Consider the following 16,666-nt stretch of genomic DNA (forward strand, 5'->3'; position numbering starts at 1 on the left):
AACATTCCCTACAATTTTGCCAAGTTTCGTGCAAATCCATTCAGCCGTTCGGGCTAAAAGTGAGGCCAACCGCCCTATGGAAATTAACATGGGAAAAACGCGTTTTGGGAACCCCCTTTTTTCTCGGCCCCCCCTTGACGAACCCCCCCCAAATTTCCAGGAGCTGCTCAGAAACAAAATGTGCCATTTTCCTGAAAATTTCTGCCAATTCCGTCCACAAACGCCAAAGTTATTAGGCATAGAATTTTCAAAAGTTCCATAGAGAAAAAATCCTAACTATATATACCTACTGGCTATCGCCAGTAGGTAATATATATATATATATATAGCCAGTAGGTATATATAGTTAGGATTTTTTCTCTATGGAACTTTTGAAAATTCTATGCCTAATAACTTTGGCGTTTGTGGACGGAATTGGCTGAAATTTTCAGGAAAATGGCACATTTTGTTTCTGAGCAGCTCCTGGAAATTTGGGGGGGGTTCGTCAAGGGGGGGCCGAGAAAAAAGGGGGGTCCCAAAACGCGTTTTTCCCATGTTAATTTCCATAGGGCGGTTGGCCTCACTTTTAGCCCGAACGGCTGAATGGATTTCCACGAAACTTGGCAAAATTGTAGGGACTGTTAGCCCGATGTGCCTTTGCTAGGTCTCAATATATGTGCTTCAGTGGATTTTGAGAAATTAACGTTTAAAACAAGATATATATCTGTAACAGCGCTCCGGGTAGCGCTCCGGTTCGCGAACTTTTCGCGTATCGGAACTTTGCGAAGCGAAGCTGATTGGCTCTCCGGTGTCTGTCAACATTCTAAACAGTCCGGAGCGGCCGCCATCTTGTCTCTCGGTAGGATCGAGAGACAAGAGGAGGCCAAAACAAAGGGGGAAATGAAGGAAAGGGGGCAAGGTAGACCCCTTCTGACCCCCTAGGATTGATGAGGGGGATATTATAGAGCCACGCGGGGCCCCAAAAAAAATAAATCCGATTTTTTCGCCGTAGAGACGCGTCTTGGTACGCTAACCGGGCAGCTAACCGGGAAGCTAACCGGCAGTGTAACGGGAGTCTAAGGAGTAGCTGATTGGCTGTCAACATTGTAAACAGTCCGGAGCGGCCGCCATCTTGTCTCTCGGTAGGATCGAGAGACAAGAGGAGACCAAAACAAAGAGGGAAATGAAGGAAAGAGGGCAAGGTAGACCCCTTCTGACCCCATAGAATTGATGAGGGGGATATTATAAAGCCACGCGGGGCCAAAAAAAAACAAAAAAAAAACGATTTTTTCGCCGTAGAGACGCGTCTTGGTACGCGAACCGGGCAGCTAACTGGGCAGCTAACCGGGAAGCTAACCGGCAGTGTAACGGGAGTCTGAGGAGAAGCTGATTGGCTGTTATCATTGTAAACAGTCTGGAGCGGCCGCCATCTTGTCTCTCTGTGGGATCGAGAGACAAGAGGTGGAAAAAAAAGGTGTAAATGAATGAAAGGGGTAAGGCAGACCCCTCCTGAACCCCTAGGATTGATGAGGGGGCTATTAAAGTTCCCTGCGGGGCAAAAGAAAAAAACAAATTGCGATTTTTCGCGGTAAAGGTGCTTCCTGGTACGTTAACCGGGCAGCTAACCGGCAGCGTAACGGGAGTCCGACATATTGTGTTTTTTGAACGTTTGTGATATGTGCACGTGTGGATTTTGTCTAATTAAGGTTAAAAAAATATATATATATCTTTAAGCGTGTTCTGGCGCGCTTACGTTTTGGGTTTGGTTTGCGCTGCAGAGACGATACGTCACGGTTATGCGATGCATCATGAGGCGTCTCACGGGCTACGTGATACGTCACTTAATAAAGAATATATTTTACAGCTATAGATATTAGCTTTTAAAAAACCAATGAAATTCACAGAAAAAACCATAGGTTATAGACCATATATAGTTAGGAATTTGCATTTACAAAACCTTGAAAATTCACTGAAAAAACCATAGGTTATAGACCATATATAGTTAGGGATTAGCATTTAAAAAACCTTATTTTATTTGCACAAAACCATTGAAATTCCATATATAGTTAGTTGCACTAACTATATATCGCGGACCCGCAATCCACTGCTAATGATGTCACATATTACATCATTCATGACATGGTCAGTGACATCACTGATGACATCACTGATGACATCTCAAATGACATCACTGATGACATCACTGATGACATCTCAAATGACATCACTGATGACATCACTGACATCTCATTTGACATTACTGATTACATCACTGATGATATCATTTATGTGATAATACATCTTCAGACTCTAATATAACCTTAGATACACTCAGTGTAAACAGGCCCTCACAGACTGTCACACATCCATGGAGTTACTCACACACCTAGTCAGTCATGGAAAGAATCAATCACATCTCCATTTCCTCAACTATACAGTTATACACACCTTACTTATTCAAACATATAGTAACACATATTTACTCTCTTATACAATCCTTGATACAAGTTCACAATGATTCATACAGCCACTCACACATTCACTGGCTCTTATGTTCAGTTATTTATATATGTCAACTCTCACATGGAGTGTGTTTTACATATGTACTTACTTTGACATGTAGCACTGAGATATCCATTCACTCACCAATATACTCATGCACACAGTCAACTGTCCATACAGCTGTTTCTACATGCACTTTTGAACCCATACACCTAGGGAATCAACTGCTCACACATCTATGCACAGAGTTATACACCTCCCAGCCACCCACACACATACTCAGTCTCCCATACAAATACTTGGGCAACCATTCAATAACCCATATAGTTACTGATATAGCTACTGATTTAAACATGCAGCAGTTTACAGAACAACATAAATATGATTGCCAAATTAAGACACTTTAATCACTAACCCATACACTCAGTGAGACACATTTAATCATTCTCTCATACAGTCAGTCATGCACCTACTAAATCCTTCATCCAGACACTTATACATCCACTCATTCTTCAATATGTAAGACATATTTTAACTTTACAGAAACATACAGTCACTGGGTGTTGTCATCAGTGATGTCATCAGTGATGTCATTTGAGATGTCATCAGTGTTGTCATCAGTGATGTCACTGACCATGTCATGAATGATGTAATATGTGACATCATTAGCAGTGGATTGCGGGTCCGCGATATATAGTTAGTGCAACTAACTATATATGGAATTTCAATGGTTTTGTGCAAATAAAATAAAGTTTTTTAAATGCTAATCCCTAACTATATATGGTCTATAACCTATGGTTTTTTCAGTGAATATATATATATATATATATATATATATATATCTCCGACTTGCCGAAAAAATGTACTTGTTTGCACAGACAGGTACGCAGACTCCAATAAACAGGCCGAGTCAGTTTTGGGTATATTCGTGAAATTTTATTTCATTGCGCTGCAAGCCATCAGAAGCGTTTCGGACTTCACGTCCTTGCTCACTGATGGGGAGTGTTAAGGACTGCTGCTATTTAACAGGGATTTACACACATCAAAAAGTGCGCCATTTCTCATCAACTAGTTTTCAAAATGAAGAGCAGCGAAAGCCAAGTCAATTTTCTTCAATCCCTTTCTTTTTTTTTTTTTTTTATACGTGGTCGGGCCTAAACCTCCGACCTCAACCTTGGAAGCTCTTTCCACTTATCACTTATGGTAACGCGGCATGGTCTATTTAAATAGGTGCCTGGGTGACGGATATTATAAGGCTAATATTCCTATCCTGATTAAAGACAAGTTGCGCTGGTCCTGCCAGGATTTGCCAGTTAATGGAATATTACACCAAGCTCCAGCTTTCCAAACATTATGTCTGCCATGCCGGGCATTATGAATGGCAGGTACCAGGAAACAAATGTACCGGAGAAGTTGTCTCAAATGGCGTCCTCAACGAGCACAATGCAAACCCCGACTGTCCTTCTGAAAGCATCTTGTTTTGCCTGTTGCCTTTAATTTGCCGAACGTGAGCATAGCATGAGCATCTGCACGATGGTCTGGGTCATTTTACCGTCCGGGCCACTTCCAATGATTTATTGGAGTACTGTGTGCGCACAGGCACACAGGCATAACGCATAACGAGGCCATCTCATGCTCTGAACCCGCTTAGACCACGCCCCACCCTGTGTCCCAGGGTAATGACCGTCCGGGCGGAGGATAAGAATGCCTCCCTGCTCAGGTCAAATCAAACCTTCACTTCCCCGCACCACTTTGTGTCGTGCAAAAGGGGGGGGGGGGCAGCAGCACAATGATGTCCTGAGATAGAAACTATTTGCAACTAATATGGTTGTTGCACACGAACCTACGACTTAGTACAGCTATCCATCCATTCCGAAATCAGGTTATAAACCAGCCTTTATGACGTCACTCATCCTGTAATGTGCAGTTCTACAATGGAATTTCTGAAAGGCTCTAGCTTTTCTCTGCGCCAGTCATCCCTTGATTCTAGAGCGCAGCCGAGCCAGCAAAACAAGGGGTTGGACTTCTTTGCATATTACACTGTAGCAGTGTGGGGGTGTGGTGCCAGGCATGTTTCTTGACAACAAAAGGGGTACATTTTAGGGGATGATAGCGCGAGTTTCTAGTCTACATTTTTAGGAATTATAGCACCGGGAGGTATACTTCAACATAGTCCTCCGTCCATAATCATTATTTTATTCATTTACATTTATTAAACGGTGTCTCCTAGCTGAGGTCCCATGTTGACAAGAGTGTCCGATATAACAGGGGTTAACCCGAGGCTCAACACCTGGCCTACCCGCCAGAGTCAGCAGCAACAGCGTGAGGTGACATGAGCAACTGGGACACTGGCCACGATCGCGTTCTCATTCCCCTTTGCCCTCGCGCCACTAGGTGTCACTGCTGCCACACCGCACGTTAAAACCCGGCACATAGCACCATTGCCGCCCGGCCCTCCTGCGAGGGCGCCGCTAGAAGTGCCGCAAAATCGCCTCTAGCATACCTAGGATGTTAGGTATCGCGCGCTTTCTATCCTTTCTTTGTTCTATGCTCTAGGGACTTTGTACATTTTATCAAGCTGGCCATGTCTCTTTTCTGGTACCTCGAAGGGGCTAAAGAATATTCACGCAGCTGTTTCTTACCTCCTATGATGGCTGCGGGGGCACTGCCGCCCACACTGACCTTCGTCTTCTCGGGGGCACCACCGCCCGCACCGACCACCGCCTGGTTCCGGCCTGGCTGTTGTCCCTTAATTGCTCCAGCTGCTTGCGCCCAAGCTTGCCGGCGCCCAGATCGCGTTCTTGTGGGCACCGCCGTTCTGGCTTGAAGTGCATTCGGGTAGCCGTTCTGGCACCCTGCTCTGCCTCGATCGCCCTGTCCAACAGCTGGTCGTCGATCCTCGGCCTCCTTGATCCCGGTTCCCGCGAGGTGCCCCCTGGATCTCGTCGCCCCTCCTTATGTCGTCCTGTTGCTTGCTGCGGTGGCCGGTCCTTCCTCTGTCTTGTGAGGGGGGAGGGGGTACCTACACTTCTGTCTCTCGCTCGATCTGTTCCACGAGCGTCCCTTTCTCCTTGGTGGCTGCATGGCGAGGTGGGGTACTTCGTCCGATCCTGCTGGGCCGTGGCGGACTCCATGGGCATCACTCCTCTAGCTCCCTGATGTGCCCGGTGCTGCGGCGTGGGCACCCGCCTTCTTCCTGCTCCTTGCTCTAGTTGGTGGCCCTGAGCGGGGAGTTCTGGGCCGTCTCTCTGTCTCTTGCTGGTGGAACGGGGTGGGCCCCCAGACGTCCCTGGCAACCCCTTATTGTTGTTAGGCAGCAGCGGCCAGTTCCTCGGTCGTGAAGGGCTTTTGCCTCCGAGAAATGGAACCCTCTATCAATAATTTGGGCTCCGACGCCGGTGCTGCTCCCCCGCTCCGATAAGATAGGAGCTTGCCATGGGGGAGCAGTGCTTATATGCCCCCCCCCCTTTGTCTTCCAGGCCAGGTCGACCCCTGCTTATTGGGGGGCTCACTTCTCGCCTTGGTCCCCATTGGCCAGCGCTTCTCCCGCGGCCGCTGTGTGAGGGGGGAGGGCGTCTCCTTTGTCCTGCTTATTTTTTGGCGCCCAAAAAACTGGCCCCTACCGGTTGTGTCTGGGGGCACGGCGCTGGTTATGGCGCCGGCTCTCGAGCCCCCTTTGGGGGCAGCCTCTGCGAAAAACGCTGTTTTGCACAGGTCAGAATTACCAGCTTGGCTATATTTAACGCATCCAATAATTATCGGATGCGATAAATGCCTCAGCTGTCATTACATTTTGCCAGGTTAAGTCTGCCGAAATTTAACAGGGGAAATTGTATGGTATTTACCAAACGATGCCTGTTATTCCCCACAAACTTGTGATAGCAGTTATTTATTGCACATGATAAATAGCGTACACCGTGTTATAGGTATTTATTATATCTGATAAATAACGCCAATACTCTTAACCAGGGCATTGATCTTTTAACCGGAGCAGGCGTGGTAGATAGCCAGTTATGGCTTCAGTACTTGATGCAAAAGCAGGCCTTCGCGAGCGTGCATCAACGGTATTTCCGCCAAAGTTTTATAGAGGTGACAAGCGTCACAATTTCATGAAGATGTCACCTTCCCACCACTTCTCTCGTGAGTGAAAATTACTATTAAAATTATATGGTTTAATGCTTATATGTTTATGCTGGTGCTTTATTTTGTTATATTTGGCTGTTTAAAGTGCGAAAATCCAACAAGCACCACACATTGACTGCACATCTATTGGTTAAATAAAGTGAAAATACACAATTCACAACTTCATTTAGTCACAAAATCCAAATAAATGTGGAATAAACTGATAAAATGGCAGCAAATAACTTGGATAAATAGACAGAAGTGCTAAAAAACATAAAATTGAGAACTCTAATTACACCCTATGGCACTTGTTGTAAAGCAGATGGGAAATGTTACATTTTTTACCCGCCCACCAAACTCTAAATAAGACCTCTAGTACCTACAAATAATCAAAATCATTTTGAATATTGCTGTGAAACACTTTTTGCAGAAAATTTGTTTGGGAAAACTATGGTTTGCTATTTTTACCTCTACCAAATCATATCAGTAACAAGGCTTCTTGGATTGGTGGTATTTTCTCTGCAAAGCTGTGCTCTGATTGGCTTGTAGCGAGCAGTGAGTAATTCCTGTTGGTAGATCGTGATATTTTCTGTTTACACCGAAATTCTCGCCTGAGGCACTTGAATATAATCCTGGCATCTTCTAGGAGGCCAGTGTGCACCTTTCTTATGTCTGTGACATGTTTTTTGCCGGATTGTCCTGTGCGCCTGCCACACCTATGTGCTTTGGACTTTTTGAAGTTGTTGAATTCTGCATTTGGAAATGCAGAAAGAGGAGACCCATGGTCCAACGCTGACTAATGAGGACTAATGGCAGTGGCGTAGCATGGGGGCCGGGGGGGTTCACCACTTGTACCATGAGTTTTGGGGGTGGTGGCACACCCCACCCGCTTGTACCGGGCACTGTCGCGTGGCGACACTCAGGGACCCTCGCCAACTCCTCCCCCTGCTCTAACCTGCGGAAGCATGTTCACTTTTATATACAACTTGATGCAAAAAACAACCATTGACAAAGCCAATAGTCTTGGCTTCTTGTAGGTGTAATGCTACTTGTATTATATATCTGGATTCAATGACAGAAGCAGCAACATATCAATAGGGTGGCACACTATGCGATGCACATATTTTTAGCTTAATTGCTTTTAAGCCACACCCTAATTGCATCTGTTACGCCCCTTGGAAAGATCCACGAGTATTTTCATCCCACTCAAAGCCCTAGTCTACATGAGCGGTCAGGTTCTTGGCTCACATAGCCTTGGCTGCCGCACACAGAGGAAAATAATTAGAGGGAACATTGGTGTGTGTGTATATAAAACTTATGCATATATGATATTTTGTTGTTTGGTGTAAATCTGTTCAGCCATATTCAAGAAATCTGCGTGTAAAGAGGTGCTGGGGTGGGAATAACAGGTTAAATCTAGTAAAAAGTTAGAGATATGAGGACTGTTGGTGTCCAGATGATCTCTGATTGGCCCATCAAAAGTGGATAGGTGGATCCTTACTGCTTGGCTACAACATGGAGAATATGTTGTGATGCCATTATTGGACTCTGTGACTAGGTCTTAAGAGTCCTGAAAAAGAACAAAAAAATCAAAGGGCATATAAGGGATCATGGTTTGGGCACACCCTGACCCCTCCCAAAAATAAAATGTGGATATAAAATTATTTCAGGTTCAGGATACCAGGCGTTAAACCTAAAGTTCAACATGTCAGGAAGCCAAATGTCCGACTAGCATTTAATGCAAAATAGCAGGCAGCAAAGCAAAAAGATGAAAGGCAATTGTAACTTCAACTGACCAGTGCTCTTGGTAGAAAGTGGTCAGTTGAAGACACGTAATATAAAGTTAACCTAGCATATGTATATTTTTCTCAAGTCAATGATGCACGTTCACATGACAGAAGATTGTTACTTATCTAATGTGAAGGTGTCCAGATCTTCCTCTCAAGGAAGTGAAAAACAGCCTTGACGAGAAGATAGAATTTATGTACACAGTAGTGGCAATATTATCACAAAATCCCTCTTTCCTAGCCAGGTTTGAAAACAAGGTTGTTGTTTGGTCGTTGGGGGTAGTTATGAGCTTTCCCGAAGAGACCTTTTCCATCAGTATTTAGTTGAATTAGGATTAGTGTAGAAGTACTGTAGTGTGTGATTTTTGTAATGAAGAAATGTGCTAAGTCAGAGGATGGCATGCATTTATTTGGATGCAGGCATTTATTTGGATGAATGCAAGTGCTTAGGAACCTGTTCCTCTATCAAATATTCACCCTTTCTACATCTATCTAAGTATTGCCCAATGATAGTCTGTGTCCAGATGTTATGTTACTACATGTTTTTGTGCGATAGGAATTATTTAACGGTTGAATGTTTGTACATTTTAGCTTGCTAGTTCCAACTACTGTAACCTGGAATGCTAGAATTGGGAGTGGTTCCCACCACCTTTACCGATGGATGTACTCAAACGGAACAGTTAATGCCACCGTTCTTGGCCCACCAGAGGTATGTTTCCTAAAATGTAAACATGTATGTCCTAAGCCTGGTTTATAAGGGAGTTTTAAATGGATTTTGGCTTCTGAGGTGCAATGAGAGTTTGACCCAGATAATCTGAGACCCAGTCCCTCATTATTTGTATTTGCTCCAAGTGCTTCTCATTTTATACTCTCTTGAAGTGCCCCAATCGTGTCATTTTATCTAATAAATGTCTCTTATTTTTTTTATTGAGCTACATATTTAGTTTCACAACAAGTTCATTCTGTTTCTATATAGCAAGGGCTACTTCTGCAGCATGGCAACACCTCCCACTTAATGTCAAGGGCAGGGTTGTGTTGGTTAAAATGATGATACTACCCCAGTTTCTTTATACTTTGCATACCTTCCCACTTGATGTTCTCAATGCATGGTTTGGTGAGGTGGTGACATTGCTCCGGTCTTTTCTGTTGAGGGGACAGCCCCCTCGTATTGGTCAAGCTAAGTGTCACAGTTCAGTGTACGATGGTGGCATCATAGCGGTGAATATTCGTTTGACCTACTGGCCATCTTAGCTTAATCATAAATGACTGATTGGTGGGTGACTGGGATGACCCGGCTTATCAGCTGGAACTTTCCGGTCTTAGTTTTGATGGAGTCATGCACTACTTATACGGCTGTCTAATTCCTCTTGCCCTCCCAGAGATCATGAGGTCTTCTTGATATGGAGCGGAGCAACACTATTCACAATCTGGGACAGACATCTAACTCTGCAATCTCACCTTTTGAGAGGGTGCTGCTTGGAACAGGTGTCACACCTTGTAGGATTTCTCTATTGGGATCCCTTAGGAATTAGTGTTGGGGGTGTGTGGTGGGGTTCCTGCATGTACTCCTTTACAGACCTTCAGGTCTAATGTACTCTTTCCCACACTCCTTTTGATAACTATTTATAGATACGCCATGCACTAAGTAACTACTGCACTCATTTTACAGGAAGTACTGGATTTTTGCCCTCTTGAGGCATGACTGTTGGGGAGATTAGGTAGAGGGGGTATCTCTTAGCTACATCGAGGCCTTGTATGTAATGACCCAGAAAGTTAGGCCTACTTCAACAAAAGAATTGAGATGGAAGAGGTTGAATGGAGGAAGGCCTGCATGGTTCCTAGGGAACTGGCAATATCTGTTCAACTCCATTTGATACAATTAAACTACCTTCATCAATCTTACATGACTCCCTAATGTTTGAGACAGCTGGTATCCTTTCTGATCCCAGATGTGCTCGCTGGCTGTCTCCAACAGCAGACTTTTACCATATGGTCTGGAAATGTCCGGTTATTACCCACTATTGGACACGTATCAGTACAGCTGTATCAGCGATTCTAGGTAATCCAGTTGCATTAACTCCTAAAATGGCCATGCTGGGGTTAATGGAATATTCGAGGGAAACACAAGGTGACAGAGTTTTGGTGGGTTGGTGGCCCTTGTGGCCAAGTGGGACATTGCAAGATCCTGAAACAAACCCAACCCACCGACTCTAAAGATGTGGGAACGCTGGCATGCATTGGTGTGCCAAACAGGAAGAACTGGTCTATACTGCCTGGGTATGTCCTGAGAAATTCACTAAGATCTGGGGGTAATGGTGAGATTATTATGGATTGTCTTCCAAGTAGAGCTGTGCGCTTTGAAATGTTGTCTTATATTGGTGATTGACTGCTGGCTGGAGAGGGAGGGGGTGGGATTGGAGAGCAATTATTGTGTTTTGTTGTTTTTTTGACTTTTTTTCATCAAAACTAATAGTATGTGTTTATCAAAAAAACAAGTGTTACTTCTGTTATTACTGAATAATATGGTACTCAATTTATCAGCCTCAGAAGCGTGAAAGACCGATTAGGCTTGATAGTATTCAAACATTTGACCCACAGGTTATACACTAAGTCCATCAGTGGCGTAAGGTGGGGCGAACTCCAGGGGGCCCCCTCAGCACAATACCCTGACCCGAGAGCTCCTGAGTGAGTCTGGAGGGGGCACCTCAATGTATTTTGCAGGGGAGCCCCACTCAACATTCGTTACGCCACTGTGGTCCACAATAAACTTGACTTGCTCAGCCATCTTTTCTGCTTTTTGGTGAAGGGACACTAAATACAAAATTCTTCCACTACAGTATCATGTAGTTTGAAAATAATGTTATTACTTTGCTGACAAAGCATCAATCATTCTTCAAAACCAAATGCTACAGCAACTAGATCCACATTCAAAGGACATTATTTGCTTATAGTGATACCCTAGATCAGGATTCTCCAAAGTCTGTGTTGGGGGGCCGGATCCATACCAGATTTTTAACATAACAACATTTATCTTATTCTAAAAATCTACCATGAATCCGGCCTTCCATCCAGTGGCCTAGCTGGAGGGCGGCATGGGGGGCTGCACAGTTGTTTGTTGCGATTGTGAAAGCAAGGTAAATTTTCTATTTTTTTTTAAATATATTTTCCCTCGTCGTCTGTAGTCAGTCCCCAATCCTCGCAGCTCTTAACTGCCTCGGCTGTCACTGGGCGGCAAACGTAGAGATTTACTCGGGCGGTAAAAGCTCTTGCTATGCCACTGACTTCAGGATCGACTTTGGAGAACCCTGCCCTAGCTCAATTATTTCCATTATCCTGTTTTCAAATTAACTAAATGTTTTCTGTTGCCATTTTGCAACAATGATGATGAAAAAATGCAAAGTTGTTACTCAAATTGTGTGCCTAATCATGGCTGAATATGAAAAATGTTTTACATTTCTTTGCTGACATTGAGTACTGTGTAACAAATCTTTCTACTGAGATATGATGTGACTGAAAAACACGGATTCACACTGTAAGTGATTGCAAGGCAACTTTCTTGTTCCATAACGATTTCTTGAAGATAGTTCAAGTTCAGAGATTTGTATAGCGCACTACTCACCCAGAGGGTCGCAAGGCGCTTGGGGGAGGGGGGGTACTTTACTTATCGAATATCCACGTTTTTAGCTGCTTTCTGAAGGAGAGGTAGTTCTGTACAAGGTGGAGGTGGGTGGGGAGAGAATTCCCGGTTTTGGCCGCTAAGTAGGAGAAGGATCTTCCCCCCCATGGTGGATGTATGGATGCACGGAATTGCGGCGAGGGCTTGATTGGACGATCGTAGTTGGCGGGTGGGGGTGTAGAAGGACAGTCGCGTGTTAAGGCATTCGGGTCCTAAGTCGTAGAGGGCTTTGCGTGCGTTGGTGAGGAGACGGAACGTTATTCTTTTGTTGACGGGGAGCCAGTGGAGGTCTTTCAGGTGACAGGAAATGTGAGCTTGACGGGGGATGTCCAGTATGAGTCTAGCTGAGGCGTTTTGGATGCGTTGTAGTTTTTTCTGTAGTTTGGCTGTGGTTCCGGCGTAAAGGGTATTTCCGTAATCCAGTCGGCTTGTGACCAATGCATGGGTGACCGTCTTTCTCGTTTCGGTGGGGATCCAGCAGAAGATTTTTTTGAGCATGCGTAGGATGTTGAAGCATGAAGATGAGACGGCGTTGACTTGTCTGGTCATCGAGAGGGAGGAGTCCAGGATGAGACCCAGGTTACGTGAGTGGTCCATAGGTATGGGTGCGGTTCCCAGGGCCGGTGGCCACCATGAGTCATCCCAGGCGGAGTGGGATGATCCTAAGATGAGGACTTCCATTTTGTCTGACTTCCGTTTTGTCTGAGTTCAGTTTTAAACGGCTGTTCTTCATCCACTTGGCTACTTCTGTCATTCCTTCGTGTAAGTTGGTTTTGGCGGTGTTTGGGTCTTTGGTGAGGGAGAGGATCAGCTGGGTGTCGTCTGCGTAGGATATGATGTTGAGGTTGTGTTGGCGTGCGATGGATGCGAGGGGGCTCATGTATATGTTGAAGAGGGTGGGACTGAGTGATGATCCTTGTGGTAAGCCGCAGATGACTTCGGTGGCCTCTGACCTAAAAGGGGGGAGGCGGACTCTCTGGGTTCTTCCGGCGAGGAACGAGATGATCCAGTCCAATGCTTTTCCTTGTATTCCGATGTTGCTGAGGCGTTGTATGAGGGTGCTATGACAGACTGTGTCGAAGGCTGCGGAGAGGTCAAGTAGGATGAGGGCAGCTGTTTCTCCGTTGTCCAGTAGAGTACGAATGTCGTCTGTTGCTGCGATGAGGGCGGTTTCGGTGCTGTTTTTGGCTCGGAAACCGGACTGTGAGGGGTTGAGGGAATTGTTGTATTCAAGCTGACTGTTGACGGCTTTCTCAATAACTTTGGCGGGGAATGGGAGGAGCGATATGGGGCGGTAGTTCTTAAGTTCAGTGGGGTCTGCTGTGGGTTTCTTCAGAAGGGCGCTGAGTTCGGCGTGCTTCCAGCTTTCCGGGAAGGTGGCGGAGTTGAGGGAGCAGTGATGTCGTTGGTGCCGGCGGTGGGGTTGGTAAATTCTTTGACGATGTTGAACAGTTCTTTGCTGTTGTGGGCGTTGTTGTCAAGTCGATCCTTGAATGCTGATTTCTTGGTGGATCGGATCAGTTGGTGATGTTTGCGGGTGGCGTTCTTGAAGGTGGTCAGGTTGTCAGTGGTTGGGTTTTTTCTCCAGGCTTTCTCGAGGGTGCGACATAACTTCTTGGATTTTTTAAGGTTATTGTTGAACCAGGGGGCATTTTTGCTACCTTGCTTGATTTGATGGTTTTTCAAGGGTGCTAGTTCGTCGGCGCTGTGGGTGATCCATTGTGTGAGGTTGATGGCTGCTTGGTTTGGGTCCGATGTTTTGGCAGGAGGGTTTTGGTGAAGCGATGTGAAGAGCTGGTCGGTAGTAATTTTGTTCCAGTTTTTTCGGGGAATAGGTTGTGGGGGGTTGTGGGTCGTGGTCTTTTTGTAGTTGAAGTGAAGCTAGTTGTGGTCCGTTCCGTGGAGAGCTGTGGTGTGATTGAAGGAGATGGGCTTGCTGGAGGTGTAGATTGGGTCGAGCGTGTGTCCGGCATAGTGGGTGGGGGTATTGACAAGTTGTTCGAGTCCGAGGTTGGCCAGGTAGTCCAGAAGGGTGGTGGTGTTGCAGTCGTTTTTCTTTTCCTGGTGCTAGTTGAGGTCTCCCAGTAGAATGTAATCCTCGGAGGGGAGGGCGTGTGGGCTGATGAAGTCAGTGATGTCTTCGCTGAATTGTGTGCGGGGTCCTGGTGGTCTGTAGATGAGGGTGCCTCTGAGTGTGGTTTTGGGGTCGATGTGAATCTGGAAGTGAAGGTGTTCGGCGGTAGAGAGGTGGTCGTCGAAACTGGTTGTGATGCGGATGGTGTTCTTATGGACGATGGCGATGCCTCCTCCTGTTTGGTTGGTTCGGTCCTTTCGGATGATCTTGTAGCCGTCGGGATGGCTATGGCGATGTTGGGCGCTAATGACGCGTTCATCCAGGTTTCTGTAAGGAAGGCGACGTAGTGTCGAGTAGGTTCCAAAGGTCGATGGCGTGTCTGTGGACCGAGCGGGTGGTGAGCAGGATGCATTTCAGGTGGTTATTGTTATGGCTCTGTTTGGAGTTTGTGGATTTGGTGTGGGTCCTGGTGCAGTCGAACTTGCAGGAGTGGCAGGTGAAGGGTCCGTGGGTGTGTTCTGGGGTGGCTTGGTAGCAGTTAGGTGGTCGGCCGGGGTTGAGGGCTGAGGGTTGAGGCGTCGTAGGTTATGCGGGCGGAGTGGATTTTGGGGGGGCCAGGGGGTCAGGCGCTGGGCATAGACGGGCTTACCTTTGGCGCACCTTCGGCGCTCATGGGGCACGTCCGCTGCGCATGAACGCTGCGTGCAAAAGCATCTCTCATAAGTGGATAGTGGAGGGGGGAGGGCGAGGGGGAGCAGCTGGGAGGCGGGAGCGGGGTGGAGAGGACGGGCTCCGAGGCACAACAACAACAAAATGGCTGCAAAAGCGAAACCGGAACAGGTTGGGGGCACAGATAGGAGTTACGCTGTGGACAGAGGCACTGGCACAATCAGGCGGTATGAATTACAATCTCTTTTATTAATTGTGCAACCAATGAAAATAGCAATGCAACATTAGCATGGTTCCAGAGCTCAGTTCAGTGTTACTTGGATTACTCTTACTCGTATAGCTCCAGAACATTTGGCATACCTTTAGGTCTAGCTTAATGAATGGCACACACGGCATTCATTAGGCCAAACCTTAAAAGGGACGCTGTACAAAGACAACACTTAAAAATAGACCACTCTCTAATAATGTTAGCAAGGATACAGGCAGGAGATAAGATGGCGTTGAATACCTTTTGCTGTAAACTACTGCCAATGCACTGATGCGATCTGCTTATCTCCCTTAGAATTGAGTTTGTATTCTGTGCAGGTATAGTGATCTATTGATTTTGAAATCTGATCTAATCACATGCGCTTCTTCCATTTTAGTTGACCCTGGAATTTTCAACGCCATCGATTATGACTGTAATTCTCCGAGTAGAAAATGAAATTAGTCATCTGTGGGCCAAGATGACCACAACAGTAGAGTATCCCATCTCTAATATATCTATATGTGTATCTCCAACTACTGTGAATAATGGAAGCACGCTAGAGGTAGCTGTTCAGCCTCAACAAGACTACTTACTCACCATCGACTTTGGTGATGGGACTAGCCTCACAGCTTCATCTCAGCATTTGGCTCACATGATGGGATGCATGGATTGTCCCTTTCGCTGTTCGCTTTTTGTGTTTGAACACAGCTATCCTGCTTTACAACGCTACAATGTGTCGGTCATAGTTTCAAACACGGTGAGCAAGTTGGCTCAGGCTATTGAGGTGCTTGTACAGGAGCCAGTCACTGGCATCCAGGTGATGGTGACAACACCGTCCATCATTAGGTTGGGTGACTACATCAATGCAACCGTTTTTGTGGAGTCTGCCACAGATTTATCTTTCCAGTGGACGTTATCCTGTTCAGACCAGAGCTACACTAATTATGGCAGGTAAGAAAAAAAATGTCTGAAAAATTACAATTACTGAAAAAATAGCTTAGAACTGAAATCGCTTTTTCTCTTACCAACGCTTTCTGAGATCTACCATGTGTGCTTATACATAAAGCAAGGTCATTTTTCACTTCTGGATTTGGGTAGTGATTAAAACAAACACTAAAAAGGGAAAGTATAGTCTCGTAGCGGATCTAAACCGTTTTGTTCCATGAAAGGAAGGCACAGTAGAAAGGCACAATGTTTTTGTTTTTAGGTCGAGCCTGAGTGCAAGCACTGTTCTGGTGATCTGCTGTAGGTACTGTACTGAGGAGGCGCCCTGCTCACATTTGTAATTTGCTTGTGTGTTTGTCCTTCGTAAATGCTGGCCGCGGATTCCTTAATAGGCTTGTTAATCTAATCCCAGGTTTAATCAATAGAAAGGGGGGGAGGAATGACTGTCCATCCAGTTCCCCGTTGCAAGGTACCAAAAAATCAAAAAAGTGGGATGGACGCTGGTAACCACGTTACCTTGGTTTCTTACTTAAAAAACCCTCATAAAAACGGTGAGTTCGATCTTATGGGCGGTATATCTTTTTCTCCGCCCCACACTCGTGTTACGGCATAGTCATAGGGTTTGATAAGTTGTAATGTATGCCCACCTCAAACCTGAGGTAACC

General features: G+C 45.7%; 1 protein-coding gene across 1 annotated transcript in view; it reads left to right on the forward strand.

Annotated features, from left to right (window-relative positions):
• PKD1L1 (polycystin 1 like 1, transient receptor potential channel interacting) overlaps positions 1 to 16,666 on the forward strand; it is a 1,739,639-nt gene that overhangs the window by 544,369 nt on the left and 1,178,604 nt on the right. Inside the window, exons 13-14 of the mRNA XM_086964902.1 lie at positions 8,982 to 9,099; positions 15,454 to 16,007. Coding sequence (XP_086821028.1) covers positions 8,982 to 9,099; positions 15,454 to 16,007 — 672 coding nt within the window. The remainder of the gene's footprint in view (positions 1 to 8,981; positions 9,100 to 15,453; positions 16,008 to 16,666) is intronic.

Source organism: Lissotriton vulgaris, chromosome 4_1 (genome assembly GCF_964263255.1).
Source record: "Lissotriton vulgaris chromosome 4_1, aLisVul1.2, whole genome shotgun sequence".
Classification (NCBI taxonomy): Eukaryota; Metazoa; Chordata; class Amphibia; order Caudata; family Salamandridae; genus Lissotriton; species Lissotriton vulgaris.